Raw genomic sequence first — 15304 nt, 5'->3', positions numbered from 1 at the left:
ATTGTCCTGTTGGAACAGCAAGTTCCCTTGCCGGTCTAGGAATGGTAGAACGATGGGTTCGATGACGGTTTGGATGTACCGTGCACTATTCAGTGTCCCCTCGACGATCACCAGTGGTGTACGGCCAGTGTAGGAGATCGCTCCCCACACCATGATGCCGGGTGTTGGCCCTGTGTGCCTCGGTCGTATGCAGTCCTGATTGTGGCGCTCACCTGCTCGGCGCCAAACACGCATACGACCATCATTGGCACCAAGGCAGAAGCGACTCTCATCGCTGAAGACGACACGTCTCCATTCGTCCCTCCATTCACGCCTGTCGCGACATCACTGGAGGCGGGCTGCACGATGTTGGGGCGTGAGCGGAAGACGGCCTAACGGTGTGCGGGACCGTAGCCCAGCTTCATGGAGACGGTTGCGAATGGTCCTCGCCGATACCCCAGGAGCAACAGTGTCCCCTACGGCACTGCGTAGGATCCTACGGTCTTGGCGTGCATCCGTGCGTCGCTGCAACACTGCAAGTATAGGGCTTTCCGGAGCCCCTTAACTGAATTCGCCGGCTACGGCACTGATCGTGGTGATAGGTAATGCCTGAAATTGTGGTATTCTCAGCATACTCTTGACATTTGCGAAATGGAATGTACGTCTCGTGATTCTAGTTCCAACTGCCATTCCGTGTTCAAAATTTGTTGATTCCCATCGTGCGGCCACAATCACGTCGGGGAGCTTTTCACATGAATCACCTGAGTACAAATGACACCTTCGCCAGTGCGCTACGCTTTTATACCTTGTGTACCCGATACTACCGCCATCTGTACACGTGCATATCGCTGTCCCAAGAATTTTGTCACCTGAGTGTATCCTTTCCTTACAACTAAACTTTTTAATGGTGAGTCAGACTATTATCGCTTCGCAGCAGCTTCAATGAACTGCACGCACGTACTTTTACGCCCATATTTACGTTCGTTGCGTCAGAAACGGTGCACATGTAGAGCATGTTCTCTAACCAGTGACTGGTGTCTATTTTCTGTAGTTCTTGTAGGTTTTGCACAGCTGTGTTTTGAAGCCTCGGAGGTACTGAAGAATAAAAATAAAGCAGTCATTAATCTTTAGACTGTTTTAAACATCACAGTGCTTTCCTAGGCACGGTCCGGCTGAAGGTGGTGTGCCGTTGTCTTCCTCCAGCCTTTGAACACCGAGCAAGTTACAGGGGGAGCTACAGTTTAAGCTGGATTCCGAACTACTGCGCAACTCGCCGTTTTTCACATCATCAGACATTGCCAGAAGCGCAAGAAGTGATACATGACAGATCAAAATCATAGGACTAACCAGGGACTGAATACGAGATCTTTTGATTAGCAGTCTAGCACCTCACCAATGAACCAGCGAGCCACATTATTAGTGAATAGCCCTGTATAATATGTGTTCGTTCAGAATACTTTCAGCCTCTATGAAATAGGTATTGGTGGGAGCGTGAAACTTGTTGGAATATCAGACGAGAGGAACTCACGGCGTGCGTGTTGAAGTACTCGAAGAAGGTGGCGAAGCCCTCGTTGAGCCAGAGTACGCTCCACCAGGAAGGCCCCACCAGGTCGCCGAACCACTGGTGCGCGTACTCGTGAGAGATGACGTTCGCCACACTCTTCCGGTACGACGTGGGCGTCTCTCGCTCATCCACCAGAATGCGGCGCTCCCTGCAATACACAAGTCAAGTTCTGGTTTTTACAGCACCAAGCCAGGAGAGCACTAGACCCCTTCGGGCTTTCGCGAGGCGCTAAAGTGGATATACTCCAAAAGAAATGCATACTATTTTTTAAAAAAATCCATTTTTTATTCTACATGTTTGAAAGTTTTAAGATACATCTTTTAGGAACAATATTTTCATTTCTCCACATAATTTCCATCCCTCTCAACTGCCTTACGCCACCTTGGGACCAGCGCCTGTATACCCACATGGCAAAATTCTGGACCAACCCATTGGAGCCACTGTTTGGCAGCGTGCACAAGGGAGTCATCATCTTCAAACCTTGTTCCACGAAGAGAGTCTTTCAGTTTACCAAAGAGATGATAGTCACATGGAGCCAGGTCAGGACTGTAAGGCGGGTTCAAAAAATGGTTCAAATGGCTCTGAGCACTATGGGACTCAACTGCTGAGGTCATTAGTCCCCTAGAACGTAGAACTAGTTAAACCTAACTAACCTAAGGACATCACAAACATCCATGCCCGAGGCAGGATTCGAACCTGCGACCGTAGCGGTCTTGCGGTTCCAGATTGCAGCGCCTTTAACCGCTGTAAGGCGGGTGTTTCAGTGTTGTCCATCCGAGTTTTGTGATCGCTTCCATGGTTTATGACTGACATGTGTCCGTGCATTGTCGTGAAACAGCAAAACATCCTGCTTTTGCCGATGTGGTCGAACACGACTCAGTCGAGATTGAAGTTTCTTCAGTGTCGCCACATACGCATCAGAATTTAGGGTAGTTCCACTTGGCATGATGTTCACAAGCAAGAGTCCTTCGGAATCGAAAAACACCGTAGCGATCACTTTTCCAGCAGAAGGTGTGGTTTTGATTTTTTTTTTCTTGGGTGAATTTGCATGATGCCACTCCATTGATTGCCTCTTCGTCTCTGGTGAATGATGGAGCCATGTTTCATCACCTATCACAATTCTTCCAAGAAATTCATCTCTACCATTCTCGTACTGTTCCAAAATTTCGCTGTATACAGTTTTACTTGTTTCTTTGTGAGGCACTGTCAACATCCTGGGAACCTACCTGGCACAAACGTTTTTTAACGCCAACACTTTCAGTATTCTGCAAACACTTCCTTCCCCTATCCCAACGGTCTAAGGCGCTGCAGTCATGGACTGTGCGGCTGGTCCCGGCGAAGGTTGGAGTCCTCCCTCGGGCATGGGTGTGTGTGTTTGTCCGTAGGATAATTTAGGTTAAGTAGCTTAGGGACTGATGACCTTAGCAGTTAAGTCTCATAAGATTTCACACACATTTGAACCAATTCGTTAACTCTCTGCACATCGTCTGGAGCGTGTGCACTGCGAGGCCTGCCGCTGAGAGGACACATGGTTCAAATGGCTCTGAGCACTACGGGAGATAACTTCTAAGGTCATTAGTCCCCTAGAACTGAGAACTTGCATTTCTTTTGGAGTGACCCTCGTATTATTGTTAAAAGTCATGATGAAACCTTCAGCTGTCATTTACAGGGTTATTCTAAATGATGGATCCATTTTCAAAAATACGTATTTATTCAAGTACAAACCCAAAATGAACAAGGTTTATACCAATGAAAAGAGGTCGTTTCAAAGTTTTTGGCGGTCGGCGGCGGAGGGGCGGTGATGGTTTCAGAAGCGGCCGATAGAGTTCGTGCGGCGATAGGACCGTCATTCCACTTGACCGTCAGTTGTGAGTGAGATGGCAACTGTGGAGCACAAGGTTTTCTGCGTTCTTGAGTTCGCGAAACGTGAGTCGCAAATTGCAGTACAGGGGCATTTCGTACCAAATTCGGTATTCAACCACCAACTCGCAAAAGCGTTAGCCGTTGGTTTAAGCAATTTAAACACACTGGGAGTGTGTGCAAAGGAGAAAGTACAGGCCGATCGCGTGTGTCAGAGGATGATGTCCGACGGATTCAAGAAAGTTTTGTGTCCAGTCCCAGTAAGTCTACCAATAGAGCCAGTCGAGAACTTGGAATACTCCAACCAACTGTATGAAAAGTTCTGAGACGGTTTTTGCTGTACAAGCCCTTCCGATTACAAACTGTGTTGGCTCTCAACCCCAATGACAAAGAGAAGCGTCTCGGATTTTGCTAGCAAAGATGGGGATGACGCATTTCTAAAGTGTGTAATTTTTAGCGATGAAGCGTTGTTCCACCTTAGTGGAAAATTCAATAGAAACAATGTTCGCATAAGGGATTTGAAAAATCCACATTCACCATTGCAACACGAAAGAGACTCATCGAAGATCTACTTGTTCTGTGTCGTATCCTGTACAAAGGTTTATGGACCATTTCTCTTTGGGAAAGAACTATGATGGGAATCACGCACCTGGACGTGTTGGAACAATGGCTGTTGCCTCAAGTTATGGAAGTTTCCCAGGACTTCATTTTCCAACAGGATGGAGTTCCGCCCCATTGGCACCGGGATGTACTTTTGAATGACTTCCTTTCTCAGCGCTGGATCGATGGCAGGGGACTTGAGGAACTGACTCCGCACTTCTGACCACCGAGATCTCCTGATCTCACACCCTGTGACTATTTCTTATGGGGTTATGTGAAGGAAGCTGCTTACGTCCGGCCTCTACCAACCACTCTGAACGATCTGCAGAACCGGATCACTGCTGCCGTGCAGTCAGTAGCAGCAGATACGCTTTCGCGTGTGTGGGACGAGTTTGGCTACCGCGTCGATGTTTACCGTGCAGCCCACGGTGGCTACATTGAACATTTATAACATTTATCACATTTCTAATTATTAAATAATTACTAAAAATTAATTATTTACAAATTATTAAATTTATTAAATTGATATTAAAAAATTAAAAAAGTCTTTGAAACTTCCTCTTTTCGTTGGTATAAAGATTGTTGGTTTTGGATTTGTACTAGAACAAATACGAAGTTTTGAAAATGGGTTCATCATTTAGAACAACCCTGTGTTTTTCACAGTTCGCTATTAGTTTCGGTCAATGATCATTATCAAGCTTAGCTGGCGTAAACGGCAGAAAAGTTCTACCACAATTTGAACAAAAATAATTAGGTCCTTTAAGCCCGCCATAATACGTAAAATATTTCTCGCAATAATAACTGTGTACGAGGATTTTCGTCAAGAAGTAAGTCCACATTGACACCTAGTAACACACTGACTTAAGAAAAGCCTATATCACATACATACTATACTGGGATGGAAAAAAACCGGCGACTGGGATGTGAATGTCAGCTCTTGCACCCCTCACTCATCTTCCAGTGAAAGACCTTCTGGTCAGACCGACTTGGTTTGTAACACCAAGCGTACGCTGTAACCACAGTATAATTTCTGCGACACTGCCTTCCATATAGCATCATAACAACGACTATCATGTTTATAAACACAACGCAGCAAAACTACAAATGGCCTGCAGTAATAGAGAAGTTAAGACTAACCCCTAGTATGTAAAAAAATTATTTTCTTTGGCAAATACACTACTGGCCATTAAAATTGCTACACCACGAAGATGACGTGCTACAGACGCGAAATTTAACCGACTGGAAGGAGATGCTGTGATATGCAAATGATTAGCTTTTCAGAGCGTTCATACAAGGCTGACGCCGCTGGCAACATGAGGAAAGTTTCCAACCGATTTATCATACACAAACAGCAGTTGACCGGCGTTGCCTGGTGAAACGTTGTTGTCATGCCTCCTGTAAGGAGGAGAAATGCGTACCATTACGTTTCCGACTTTGATAAAGGTCGGATTGTAGCCTATCGCGATTGCGGTTTATCGTACCGCGACATTGCTGTTCGCGTTGGTCGAGATCCAATGACTGTTAGCAGAATATGGAATCGATGGGTTAAGGAGGGTAATATGGAACGCCGTGCTGGATCCCGACGGCCTCGTATGAGTAGCAGTCGAGATGACAGGCATCTTATCAGCATGGCTGTAACGGATCGTGCAGCCACGTCTCGATCCCTGAGTCAACAGATGGGGACGTTTGCAAGACAACAACCATCTGTACGAACAGTTCGACGACGCTTGCAGCAGCATGGAATATCAGCTCGGAGACCATGGCTGCAGTTACCCTTGACGCTGCATGACAGACAGGAGCGCCTGCGATGGTGTACTCAACGCCGAACCTGGGTGCACGAATGGCAAAACGTCATTTTTTCGGATGAATCCAGGTTCTGTTTACAGCATCATGACTGCCGCATCCGTATTTGTCGACATCGCCGTGACGCACTAATCACCGGAGTCAACGGATCGTTTATACTGAAATAATCAGAAAATATTCCTGAAAAACTTCGGGAACTTTGTCGGGGTTTTGATTCAGCTTGTGCTAGCGGAAAAATATTCCTTTCGGAGCACAAAAAAGGTGAATCTGCTCCTTTTTGAGAGACTGAGACTGAGAAGTCGGGTATCAGCTGCCTCATTAGACCTTCTTCAGCACATGTGAACATATAAGCACTCTTTGTAACATTCAGCTAACCTCTCGCTGCCGCAAGCTCCCCTAACTGTAACTCACTCACACACACCCGTCCATCGCTGTAAGTCGCTCATTGCCCTCCACTCCCAGTTGCCCATACTTCCTCATTCATTATCCCTTTGTGACTGTCTGTCACTGTCCCCTGTCTCATAGCCACAGTCTTCTTCGTTCTGTTCTACTCTACAGCCTCCTATAGCTACAGTCTTCTTCGTTCTGTTCTACTCCTACAGCCTCCTCTCAATGTCACTAGTTCCCTCTTTCTCTATCTTACTGCTGTCCCTTTCATTTCTTCCCAATGCTGCCCCCTCTTCTCACTCTCTTCCTCACTGTCATTGTCATTGTCATAGACTCTGACTATATTTATCATTGGCTCTCACCCACTTGCACTTTCTCCTCCTTATTCTTCTCCCAGTTGCACTGTCTCCTTCACTCTCTTCCTAGCACTGTTCTGTCATTCTCAACTATAATGCCACTGTGTCCTCTCTTTCTCTCACACTGTCTCTGTCTGTTCCACAATTTCCGTACGACAACCACAGTCTACTATCTCTCAGTATTTATTAATTTTCCGTCTCTTTCCCGCTGCTACTGTCTCCTTGTTTCTCAGCATCAAAAAGCGTGAAAATGTTCTCATGCCAAAATATTTGCGAAAACTTTAAATGTGTTGAAGGATGTAGAATGAGGCAGTAGGCACCCCACTTTTCAGTCAGCCTTTCAAATAAAAGGTATTCATCCTGTGCTCCGATAGGTGCATTTTCCCATTGGTTCTCTTATTTTCCTGAAACAGGGAAGCAAGTCACTCGTATGAAAAGAACTTTATGGGTCAGTAAAATTTTGACGCTCTACATACGTAAAATCGAAATAAGGCAAAGCTAATTTTAAACCTCAGACCGGATTTTACATGCACAAAAATTTTGCATTTGGTTCAGTACTACAACCTGGGATTCACAGCACCCTTCTAATTATCATGGAAGCACTTTACAATAAAATTCTCCGTACTACGTTAGTTTATAAACTACGTTTCCACCTCACACCGGATTTTACGTCCATATTTTACATGAATAGGTAGCATAATTTTTAACATTTGTATCTCGTAAACGGATAAAGATATCAAGTAATTTTTCAAAGTTATTCGCGTGTGAGATCTTAGGAACGTATCGTAAAAATTTCAGCTATTTGCTGTGGGCAGCCGTCTTGGAATCCGCTGATCGGTTTTGGCACCAAAAAATTAAGTTCTTTGGGTGTTTCTCGATAATGGATAAATATTTTTGAAAACGAAAAGATGATACTTCTAGATAAATTTCTAGAGAACATACCGTTAAAATATAGGCAATTTCCTGCGTTTAGGTATTTGGGTACCCGCTGCTGACTGCGAAAAAAATGGTGAAAAATGCTTTTCTCGCGTTTTCTCAGGAACTGCCGAAGAGATAAATGGTGCTCCCTTAAGCACATTATGGCACAGCGTAGATCACATTTAAAGCATAAAGAATAACCGATTTGCTTCATTTGCCTAAGCTGAGAGAAGTGTGTAGTATTCGAACTTTGACCCTGCATTGCAGAATAATTCCAATAAGGTGGACCTTACTCTGCTTATACATATGGCCCCTAGCCCATGGGCTGTCGAAAACACTTAGTCCTCCTTTCTATTACCAATAGGTATGAGCTCCGAAAAATGTCTGGTTTTATATGTGGCGTTTGCTGTCGCATGCCTACCTAAAAATCAAATAAGATATCTGATGATGAGCGTAAGCTCGTGGCGAAAGCCTTTGGAACGGATCCGGACAATATGATTATTGCGGCTTTTGATACTGGATTATTGCAGAAAGGATCCACCTACGAGGGCCATTCAATAAGTAATGCCCCACCTTTTTTTAAAAAAGCCATTCATATACATAGACACGTCCTTGTTGGTGCTTCACATTTGTGTTTGTTCTTTGCGCCGGTGATGTTTCGAACCGTTCTGGCAGATGGCAGAGCCGTAGTACAGCGTACAAATGGCGTCTACATACGACTCACGTCACAAGCAGCGTGCTGTTATGGAAAGAAACGTCGGCGAACATCCATAACCGTTTGCGTGCAGTGTGTGTCGATGCTGTAGTTGAAAGGAGTACAGTTGGGCGAATGGTTAAAGGAAGTTACAGCCTCAGCAGATGCAGAAACAGAGTTACATGATCAGCTTTGCTCGGTACGTCCTGTCACAGCCACTGGTCCAAACATGCTGAATCGTGCGGATGCCATTATTCGTGCCGACCAAAGCATCACAACTCGACAATTGGCTCACAGTTGTCGGTCAGCATTGAAAGTGCCTCTGCAATGACAGAGCCTCTCGGAGACTCAAAGAGTTGCTCACGATGGGTTCCACGAATGCTCACAGTAGACCGACCACAAGAGTCAAAGAAAGACCATTTCATCTGAATTGTTGGAGAGTTTTGAGACACACTTTGAAGATGAGGAGAGTGTCAGTCATCCAGTGAAAATATGGCTACGCCTACAGGACAACAGCTTTTACCAGCTGGGAATACATTGTAAGTAGGCCGTATAGGTTTTTTTTATTGGTAACGCCACGTAGCGCTCTGTATTAAAATCACGGGCTGTGCTGTGTGCAGTCGGTGGCTGGTTTGCATTATTGTTGGCTATTGTAGTGTTGGGCAGTTGGCTGTTAACAGCGCGTAGCGTTGCGCAGTTGGAGGTGAGCCGCCAGCAGTGGTGGATGTGGGGAGAGAAATGGCGGAGTTTTGAGAGCGGATGATCTGGACGTGTGTCCATCATAGAAGGTAAATTTGTAAGACTGGATGTCAGGAACTGATATATATATTATGACTTTTGAACACTATTAAGGTAAATACATTGTTTGTTCTCTATCAAAATGTTTCATTTGCTAACTATGCCTATCACTAGTTAGTGCCTTCAGCAGTTTGAATCTTTTATTTTGCTGGCAGTAGTGGCGCTCTCTGTATTGCAGTAGTTCGAGTAACGAAGATTTTTGTGAGGTAAGTGATTCATGAAAGGTATAGGTTATTGTTAGTCAGGGCCATTCTATTGTAGGGATTATTGAAAGTCAGATTGCGTTGCGCTAAAAATTATTGTGTGTCACTTTAGTGAATGTCTGAGTACGTTCAGTTTTGCTCGGCTGTTTGAAAATCAAATAACATAAGATGTTTATCAGAGCAGTTTTGCTCGGCTGTTTGAAAATCAAATAACATAAGATGTTTATCAGAGCAATCATTCAATATATATTTTTTGAGAAAAAAAAAGTGGTGCATTACTTACTGTACGACCCTCATTGCATGTCTACATGGTGCCCTTGTTAGGCGTGTATAACTTTCCAGTCTGCTGTTTTTTATACTTCAAAGAATCTCCACATTTGCACGTCGTGACCAATAAGAGAAGAACACATGACAACACAGCAACTTCTGTTTCGGGAAATACAGTTCGGTAACAGATACGTTAACATATATTATTTGAAGAAAATGTTTAGTTTTTCGCCAAATAGTGCCTCATTTATAACTCTTGTGATCTGCTTGTGCATATGCAGCCTTCAAAAACTGATAGTACATAAATACAGAGTTTTACAGATTTCGTTAGGTAGTAGATGAGACACACCTTCCTACTTTAAAATCAGTTTTACTCTCGTTAGAACTAGAGCAACTTTCCTAGAAGCAGTTCTCAAACAGAGCATTTAGCTGTTGTTTTGCGGGATATCTTGCCACGGTTACCTGTTACAAAACTGTAATAATTCCAATCTACTGTTGGTAAGTAGTCCCCGTGTAGGAAATCGACGGTCTAGTTGAAATTCCTTAAAAATGGATAAAAAACAGTCTCGATAGCAATAAAATGTTAAGTTGAAATGGTAACCGGTTTCGACCAGAATGTGACCATCTTCAGGACATTTACACCACGGTGGTAGGCGGTGGCGGTGAACGAACCAGTTGTCGTGGCTCCACGAACGTCAACTACTGGAGCAGTTTCAATTTCCATTTACGACAGAGTATTTCCGCAAACCCTGTGACAGAACAACTGGTTGTAGTGTTCGGAGCAATGAGAGGGAAGTTTTAGTGATATTGGAAATTTGGGGCAGACCTGCTTTGATGGTCTACAATAACTCGCGATAAGCAGTAGGCCCTCGTTTGGACCCCTGTACGGCACTTATTTACATTTTTCACGATATATTCAGATATTCAGTGATGTATGCAGCTGCAGCGAAGTTACCTGTAGGTGACGAGGCCCCAGTTCTCCATGGCGCCGGCAGAGAAGTCAGGGATGGACAGCTGGTCCATCTTGGTAATAGTAGACTCGTTGTAATTGATGCCAGTGTAGTTTTCCATAGCCTGTGGAAACACACACAGAGACATCAATCTCTGACACTGACAACTGCAGAAAAGCCTTTGCTGAGACTAAGCAGTGAGCTCACCGTTCAAATTGATCACAGGATATGTCGAAGTCGATAGTAATTTCAGATGGCTCCAGATCACGTGAAACGATCTGTAGCAGAGGAAGCTGCCTGGAATGATCACCTGTTTCCCGTATCCTGATATTTGTGGTCTGATACTTCCTCATTTATTCAATGTACTTCCATGTAGTTTTAGTAGATATACAAGGGGCGTTCAACAAGTAATGCAACGCAATGATCTTTGAAAGCAGGTTGCCTTAGGGTTGGGTTGTTTTGGGGAAGGAGTCCAGACAGCGAGGTCATCGGTCTCATCGGATTAGGGAAGGACGGGGAAGAAAGTCGGCCGTGCCCTTTGAAAGGAACCATCCCGGCATTTGCCTGGAGCGATTTAGGGAAATCACGGAAAACCTAAATCAGGATGGCCGGACGCGGCAGGTTGTCTTATCCAGTATTCCAACGCACCATACTATTCCCCACTCTTCTGGCTGCAAAACACTATTTTCCGATATAACCATTGTTCATTGCAATGGCCTTACTCCATCTTACTGGGAGGGCCTGAATGCATGCATGGTACCAGTCTGCTGGCGATGAACCTATGTTCGACATAAAATTGTCACGATCATCTTCGTAACGTTTCGGCAGAGATGGTTCTTCGTTACTTTTCACGGTCTTCTGTTGGCGATGAGGAACCCAGCGGGTACATACATTAAGAATTCCCCAGTTGTTTGGCCAGTGTATCAGCACTACTAGCAGAGACGCCCAGTTGTGCAGCGAGGTATTTAACTGAAAACCGTCGATCACCTCGAGTGAGAGTGTCCGCACGTTCCAGCACTGCAGGCGTCACAGCTGTGTGCGGCCGACCAGCACGCGGGAGACCGAACAGATTTGCGGGTCCTTGTTGGGATAATCACAGACGCTTTGCCCAGCTGCGCACCTTGCTTTTATTCAGTGCCAGGTCTACGCAGACATTATGCAAGTGCCTTTGAATACCTGCGCTACTCTGGTTTTCCGCCAAAAGAAACACAACGACCCCTCTACGCTTGGAACGCACGTACGTTACAGATGCTACACTACTGGCCATTAAAATTGCTACACCACCAAGATGACGTGCTACAGACGCGAAATTTAATCGACAGGAAGAAGATACTGTGATATGCAAATGATTAGCTTTTCAGAGCATTCACACAAGGTTGGCGCCGGTGGCGACACATACAACGTGCTGACATGAAGAAAGTTTCCAACCGATTTCTGCTACACAAACAGCAGTTGACCGACGTTGCCTGGTGAAACGTTGTTGTCATGCCTCGTGTAAGGAGGAAAAATTCGTACCATCACGTTTCCGACTTTGATAAAGGTCGGATTGTAGCCTATCGCGATTGCGGTTTATCGTATCGCGACATTGCTGCTCGCGTTGGTCGAGATCCAATGACTGTTAGCAGAAAATGGAATCGGTGGGTTCAGGAGGGTAATACGGAACGCCGTGCTGGATCCCAACGGCCTCGTATCACTAGCAGTCGAGATGACAGGCATCTTATCCGCATGGCTGTAACGGATCGTGCAGCCACGTCTCGATCCGTGAGTCAACAGATGAGGACGTTTGCAAGACAACAACCATCTGCACGAACAGTTCGACGACGTTAGCTGCAGCATGGACTATCAGCTCGGAGACCATGGCTGCGGTTACCCTTGATGCTGCGTCACAGACAGGAGCGCCTGTGATGGTGTCCTCAATGCCGAACCTGGGTGCTCGAATGGCATAACCTCATTTTTTCGGATGAATCCAGGTTCTGCTTACAGAATCCTGATGGTCGCATCCGTATTTGGCGACATCGCGGTGAACGCACATTGGAAGCGTGTATTCGTCATCGCCATACTGGCGTTTCACCCGCCGTGATGGTATGAGGTGCCATTGGTTACACGTCTCGGTCACCTATTGTTTGCATTGACGGCAGTTTGAACAGTGGACGTTACATTTCAGATATGTTACGACCCGTGGCTCTACCCTTCATTCGATCCCTGTGAAACCCTACATTTCAGCAGGATAATACACGACCGCATGTTGCAGGTCCTTCACGGGCCTTTCTGGATACAGAAAATGTTCGACTGCTGCCCTGGCCATCACTTTCTCCAGATCTCTCACCAACTGAAAACGTCTGGTGAATGGTGGCCGAGCAACTGGCTCGTCACAATACGCCAGTCACTACTCTTGATGAACTGTGATATCGTGTAGAAGCTGCATGGGCAGCTTTACCTGTACACGCCATCCAAGCTCTGTTTGACTCAATGCCCAGGCGCATCAAGGTCGTTATTACGGCCAGAGGTGGTTGTTCTGGGTACTGATTTCTCAGGATCTATGCACCTAAATTGCGTGAAAATGTAATCACATGTCAGTTCTAGTACAATCTATTTGTCCAATGAATACCCGTTTATCATCTGCATTTCTTCTTGGTGTAGCAAGTTTAATGGCCAGTAGTGTATTTTGCACGACACCTTCATGGTGTAGCGTTTTGATGAGCAGCAGTTAGTATCGAGCAGCAGTGTATTTCTTGAGAGAGAGAGAGAGATTGGGGACCAGCCCAACATTTGCCTAAACTATTGTGAAACACAACTTAGAAAACACACTCAGAGTGACCGGTTCACGAGATCAGCAGTCATTCAACAAGCGGAAACTGACTCACTTATTTGTCTCACAAGTTAGCCCGCTGCGCTTCACGCTATAGGGTCATCTCTTAGTGCGTTTGAGCTGTGATGTAATAAAAAGACACTTCCAGTGTCTGGGGTCTGTCACGTGGAGAACTGCTGGGAGTACCTGGAGTAGGGCGGGGCTGATGGACGCGGCGTAGTTGCGTTGCTCCGTGGCGCTGGGCCGCGACCACAAGTTGTGCGAGTCGTCGTTCGCCGACGTCGTCGCGTTGAACTTGGACACAAGCACGGCGAACAGGTAGGTCGACATCTTCGGCGTCTGCGCGAACGTGTACTGCGTGCTGCCGTCCGACCTGTGGGAGAACGCGTGTTAGCTAGGCCGCGGAACTATGGCGCACACTCCCCGGGATCCTTGAGTTATCGTGGCCAAATACACGAAAATAAAATATACAAGCTATACAAAAGCAGACTTCAACAAGAACATAATAATTCCAATCCCAAAGAAAGCAGGTGTTGACAGATGTGAAAATTACCGAACTATGAATTTAATAAGTCACGGCTGCAAAATACTACCGCGAATTCTTTACAGACGAATGGAAGAACAGGTAGAAGTCGACCTTGGGGAAGATCAGTTTGGATTCCGTAGAAATGTTGGAACACGTGAGGCAATACTGACATTACGACGTATCTTAGAAGAAAGATTAAGGAAAGGCTAACCTACGTTTCTAGCATTTGTAGACTTAGACAATGTTGACTGGAATACTTTCTTTCAAATTCTAAAGGTGGCAGGGGTTAAATACAGAGAGCGAAAGGCTATTTACAATTTGTACAGAAACCAGATGGCAGTTATAAGAGTCGAGGGGCATGAAAGGGAAGCAGTGGTTGGGAAGGGAGTGAGACAGGGTTGCAGCCTCTCCCTGATGTTATTCAATCTGTATATTAAGCAAGCGGTAAAGGAAACAAAAGACAAATTCGGAGTTTGTATTAAAATCCATGGTGAAGAAATAAAAACTTTGAGGTTCGCCGATGACGTAAATCTGTCAGAGACAGCCAAGGACGTGGAAGAGCAGTTGAACGGAATGGATCGTATCTTGAAAGGAGGACATAAGATCAACATCAACAAAACCAAAACGAGGATAATGGATGTAGTCGAATTAGATCGGGTGGTGCTGAGGGAATAAGATTTGGAAATGAGACACTTAAAGTAGTAAAGGAGTTTCGTTATTTGGGGAGCAAAATAACTGATGATGGTCGAAGTAGAGAGGATATAAAATGTAGACTGGCAATGGCAAGAAAGCGTTTCTGGAAAAGAGAAATTTGTTAACATCGAGTATAGATTTAAGTGTCAAGAAGTCATTTCTGAAAGTATTTGTATGGAGTGTAGCCATGAATGGAAGTGAAACATGGACGATAAATAGTTTGGACAGGAAGAGAATAGAAGCTTTCGAAATGTGGTGCTACAGAAGAATGCTGAAGATTAGATGGGTAGATCACATAACTAATGAGGAGGTATTGAATAGAATTGGGGAGAAGAGGAGTTTGTGGCACAACTTGACCAGAAGAAGGGACTGGTTGGTAGGAGATGTTCTGAGGCATCAAGGGATCACCAATTTAATATTGGAGGACAGCGTGGAGGGTAAAAATCTTAGAGGGAGACCAAGAGATGAATACACTAGGCAGATTCAGAAGGATGTAGGCTGCAGTAGGTACTGGGAGATGAAGAAGGATAGAGTAGCACGGAGAGCTGCATCAAACCAGTCTCAGGACTGAAGACCACAACAACAACAACATCGTTGAGGTCGATTGTGGTGGAGCTAAGCTTGCTTCGCTTTTCGCGTGTTTTATCTCCCGGGTTGGCTGGCGAAGCGCGTTGGTTGTTAGCCTTCGACGGGTAACCCTCGAGATATCGTCACATTCTCTGGGAGACGAGTGTCTACGGCTGCCGAACGAGCGTGATGACCGTTATATGTGGTGGAATGAAGTTGATCGGGCGTTTTGGCGACATGGGCAGCTTGGAGATGCAAGTTCTGTGACTTTGATGGGAACAAAATCTGAAGTGAGTCGATGAACCTGTGGAACCCGCTCCTTCGTATTGT

At 45.4% G+C, this 15304-nt stretch overlaps 1 protein-coding gene across 1 annotated transcript in view; it reads right to left on the bottom strand.

The window, feature by feature from the left end:
- LOC126484975 (aminopeptidase N-like) overlaps nucleotides 1–15304 on the bottom strand; it is a 164578-nt gene that overhangs the window by 111452 nt on the left and 37822 nt on the right. Inside the window, exons 4-6 of the mRNA XM_050108579.1 lie at nucleotides 13375–13561; nucleotides 10385–10503; nucleotides 1508–1691 (exon numbers count right to left, since the gene is read on the bottom strand). Of these exons, the coding sequence (XP_049964536.1) occupies nucleotides 1508–1691; nucleotides 10385–10503; nucleotides 13375–13561 (490 nt within the window). The remainder of the gene's footprint in view (nucleotides 1–1507; nucleotides 1692–10384; nucleotides 10504–13374; nucleotides 13562–15304) is intronic.

This window comes from Schistocerca serialis, chromosome 6, assembly GCF_023864345.2.
Source record: "Schistocerca serialis cubense isolate TAMUIC-IGC-003099 chromosome 6, iqSchSeri2.2, whole genome shotgun sequence".
Lineage (NCBI taxonomy): Eukaryota > Metazoa > Arthropoda > Insecta > Orthoptera > Acrididae > Schistocerca > Schistocerca serialis.
The sequence above is the reverse complement of the archived record's forward strand: the minus strand, read 5'-3'. Positions and strand labels throughout refer to the sequence as shown.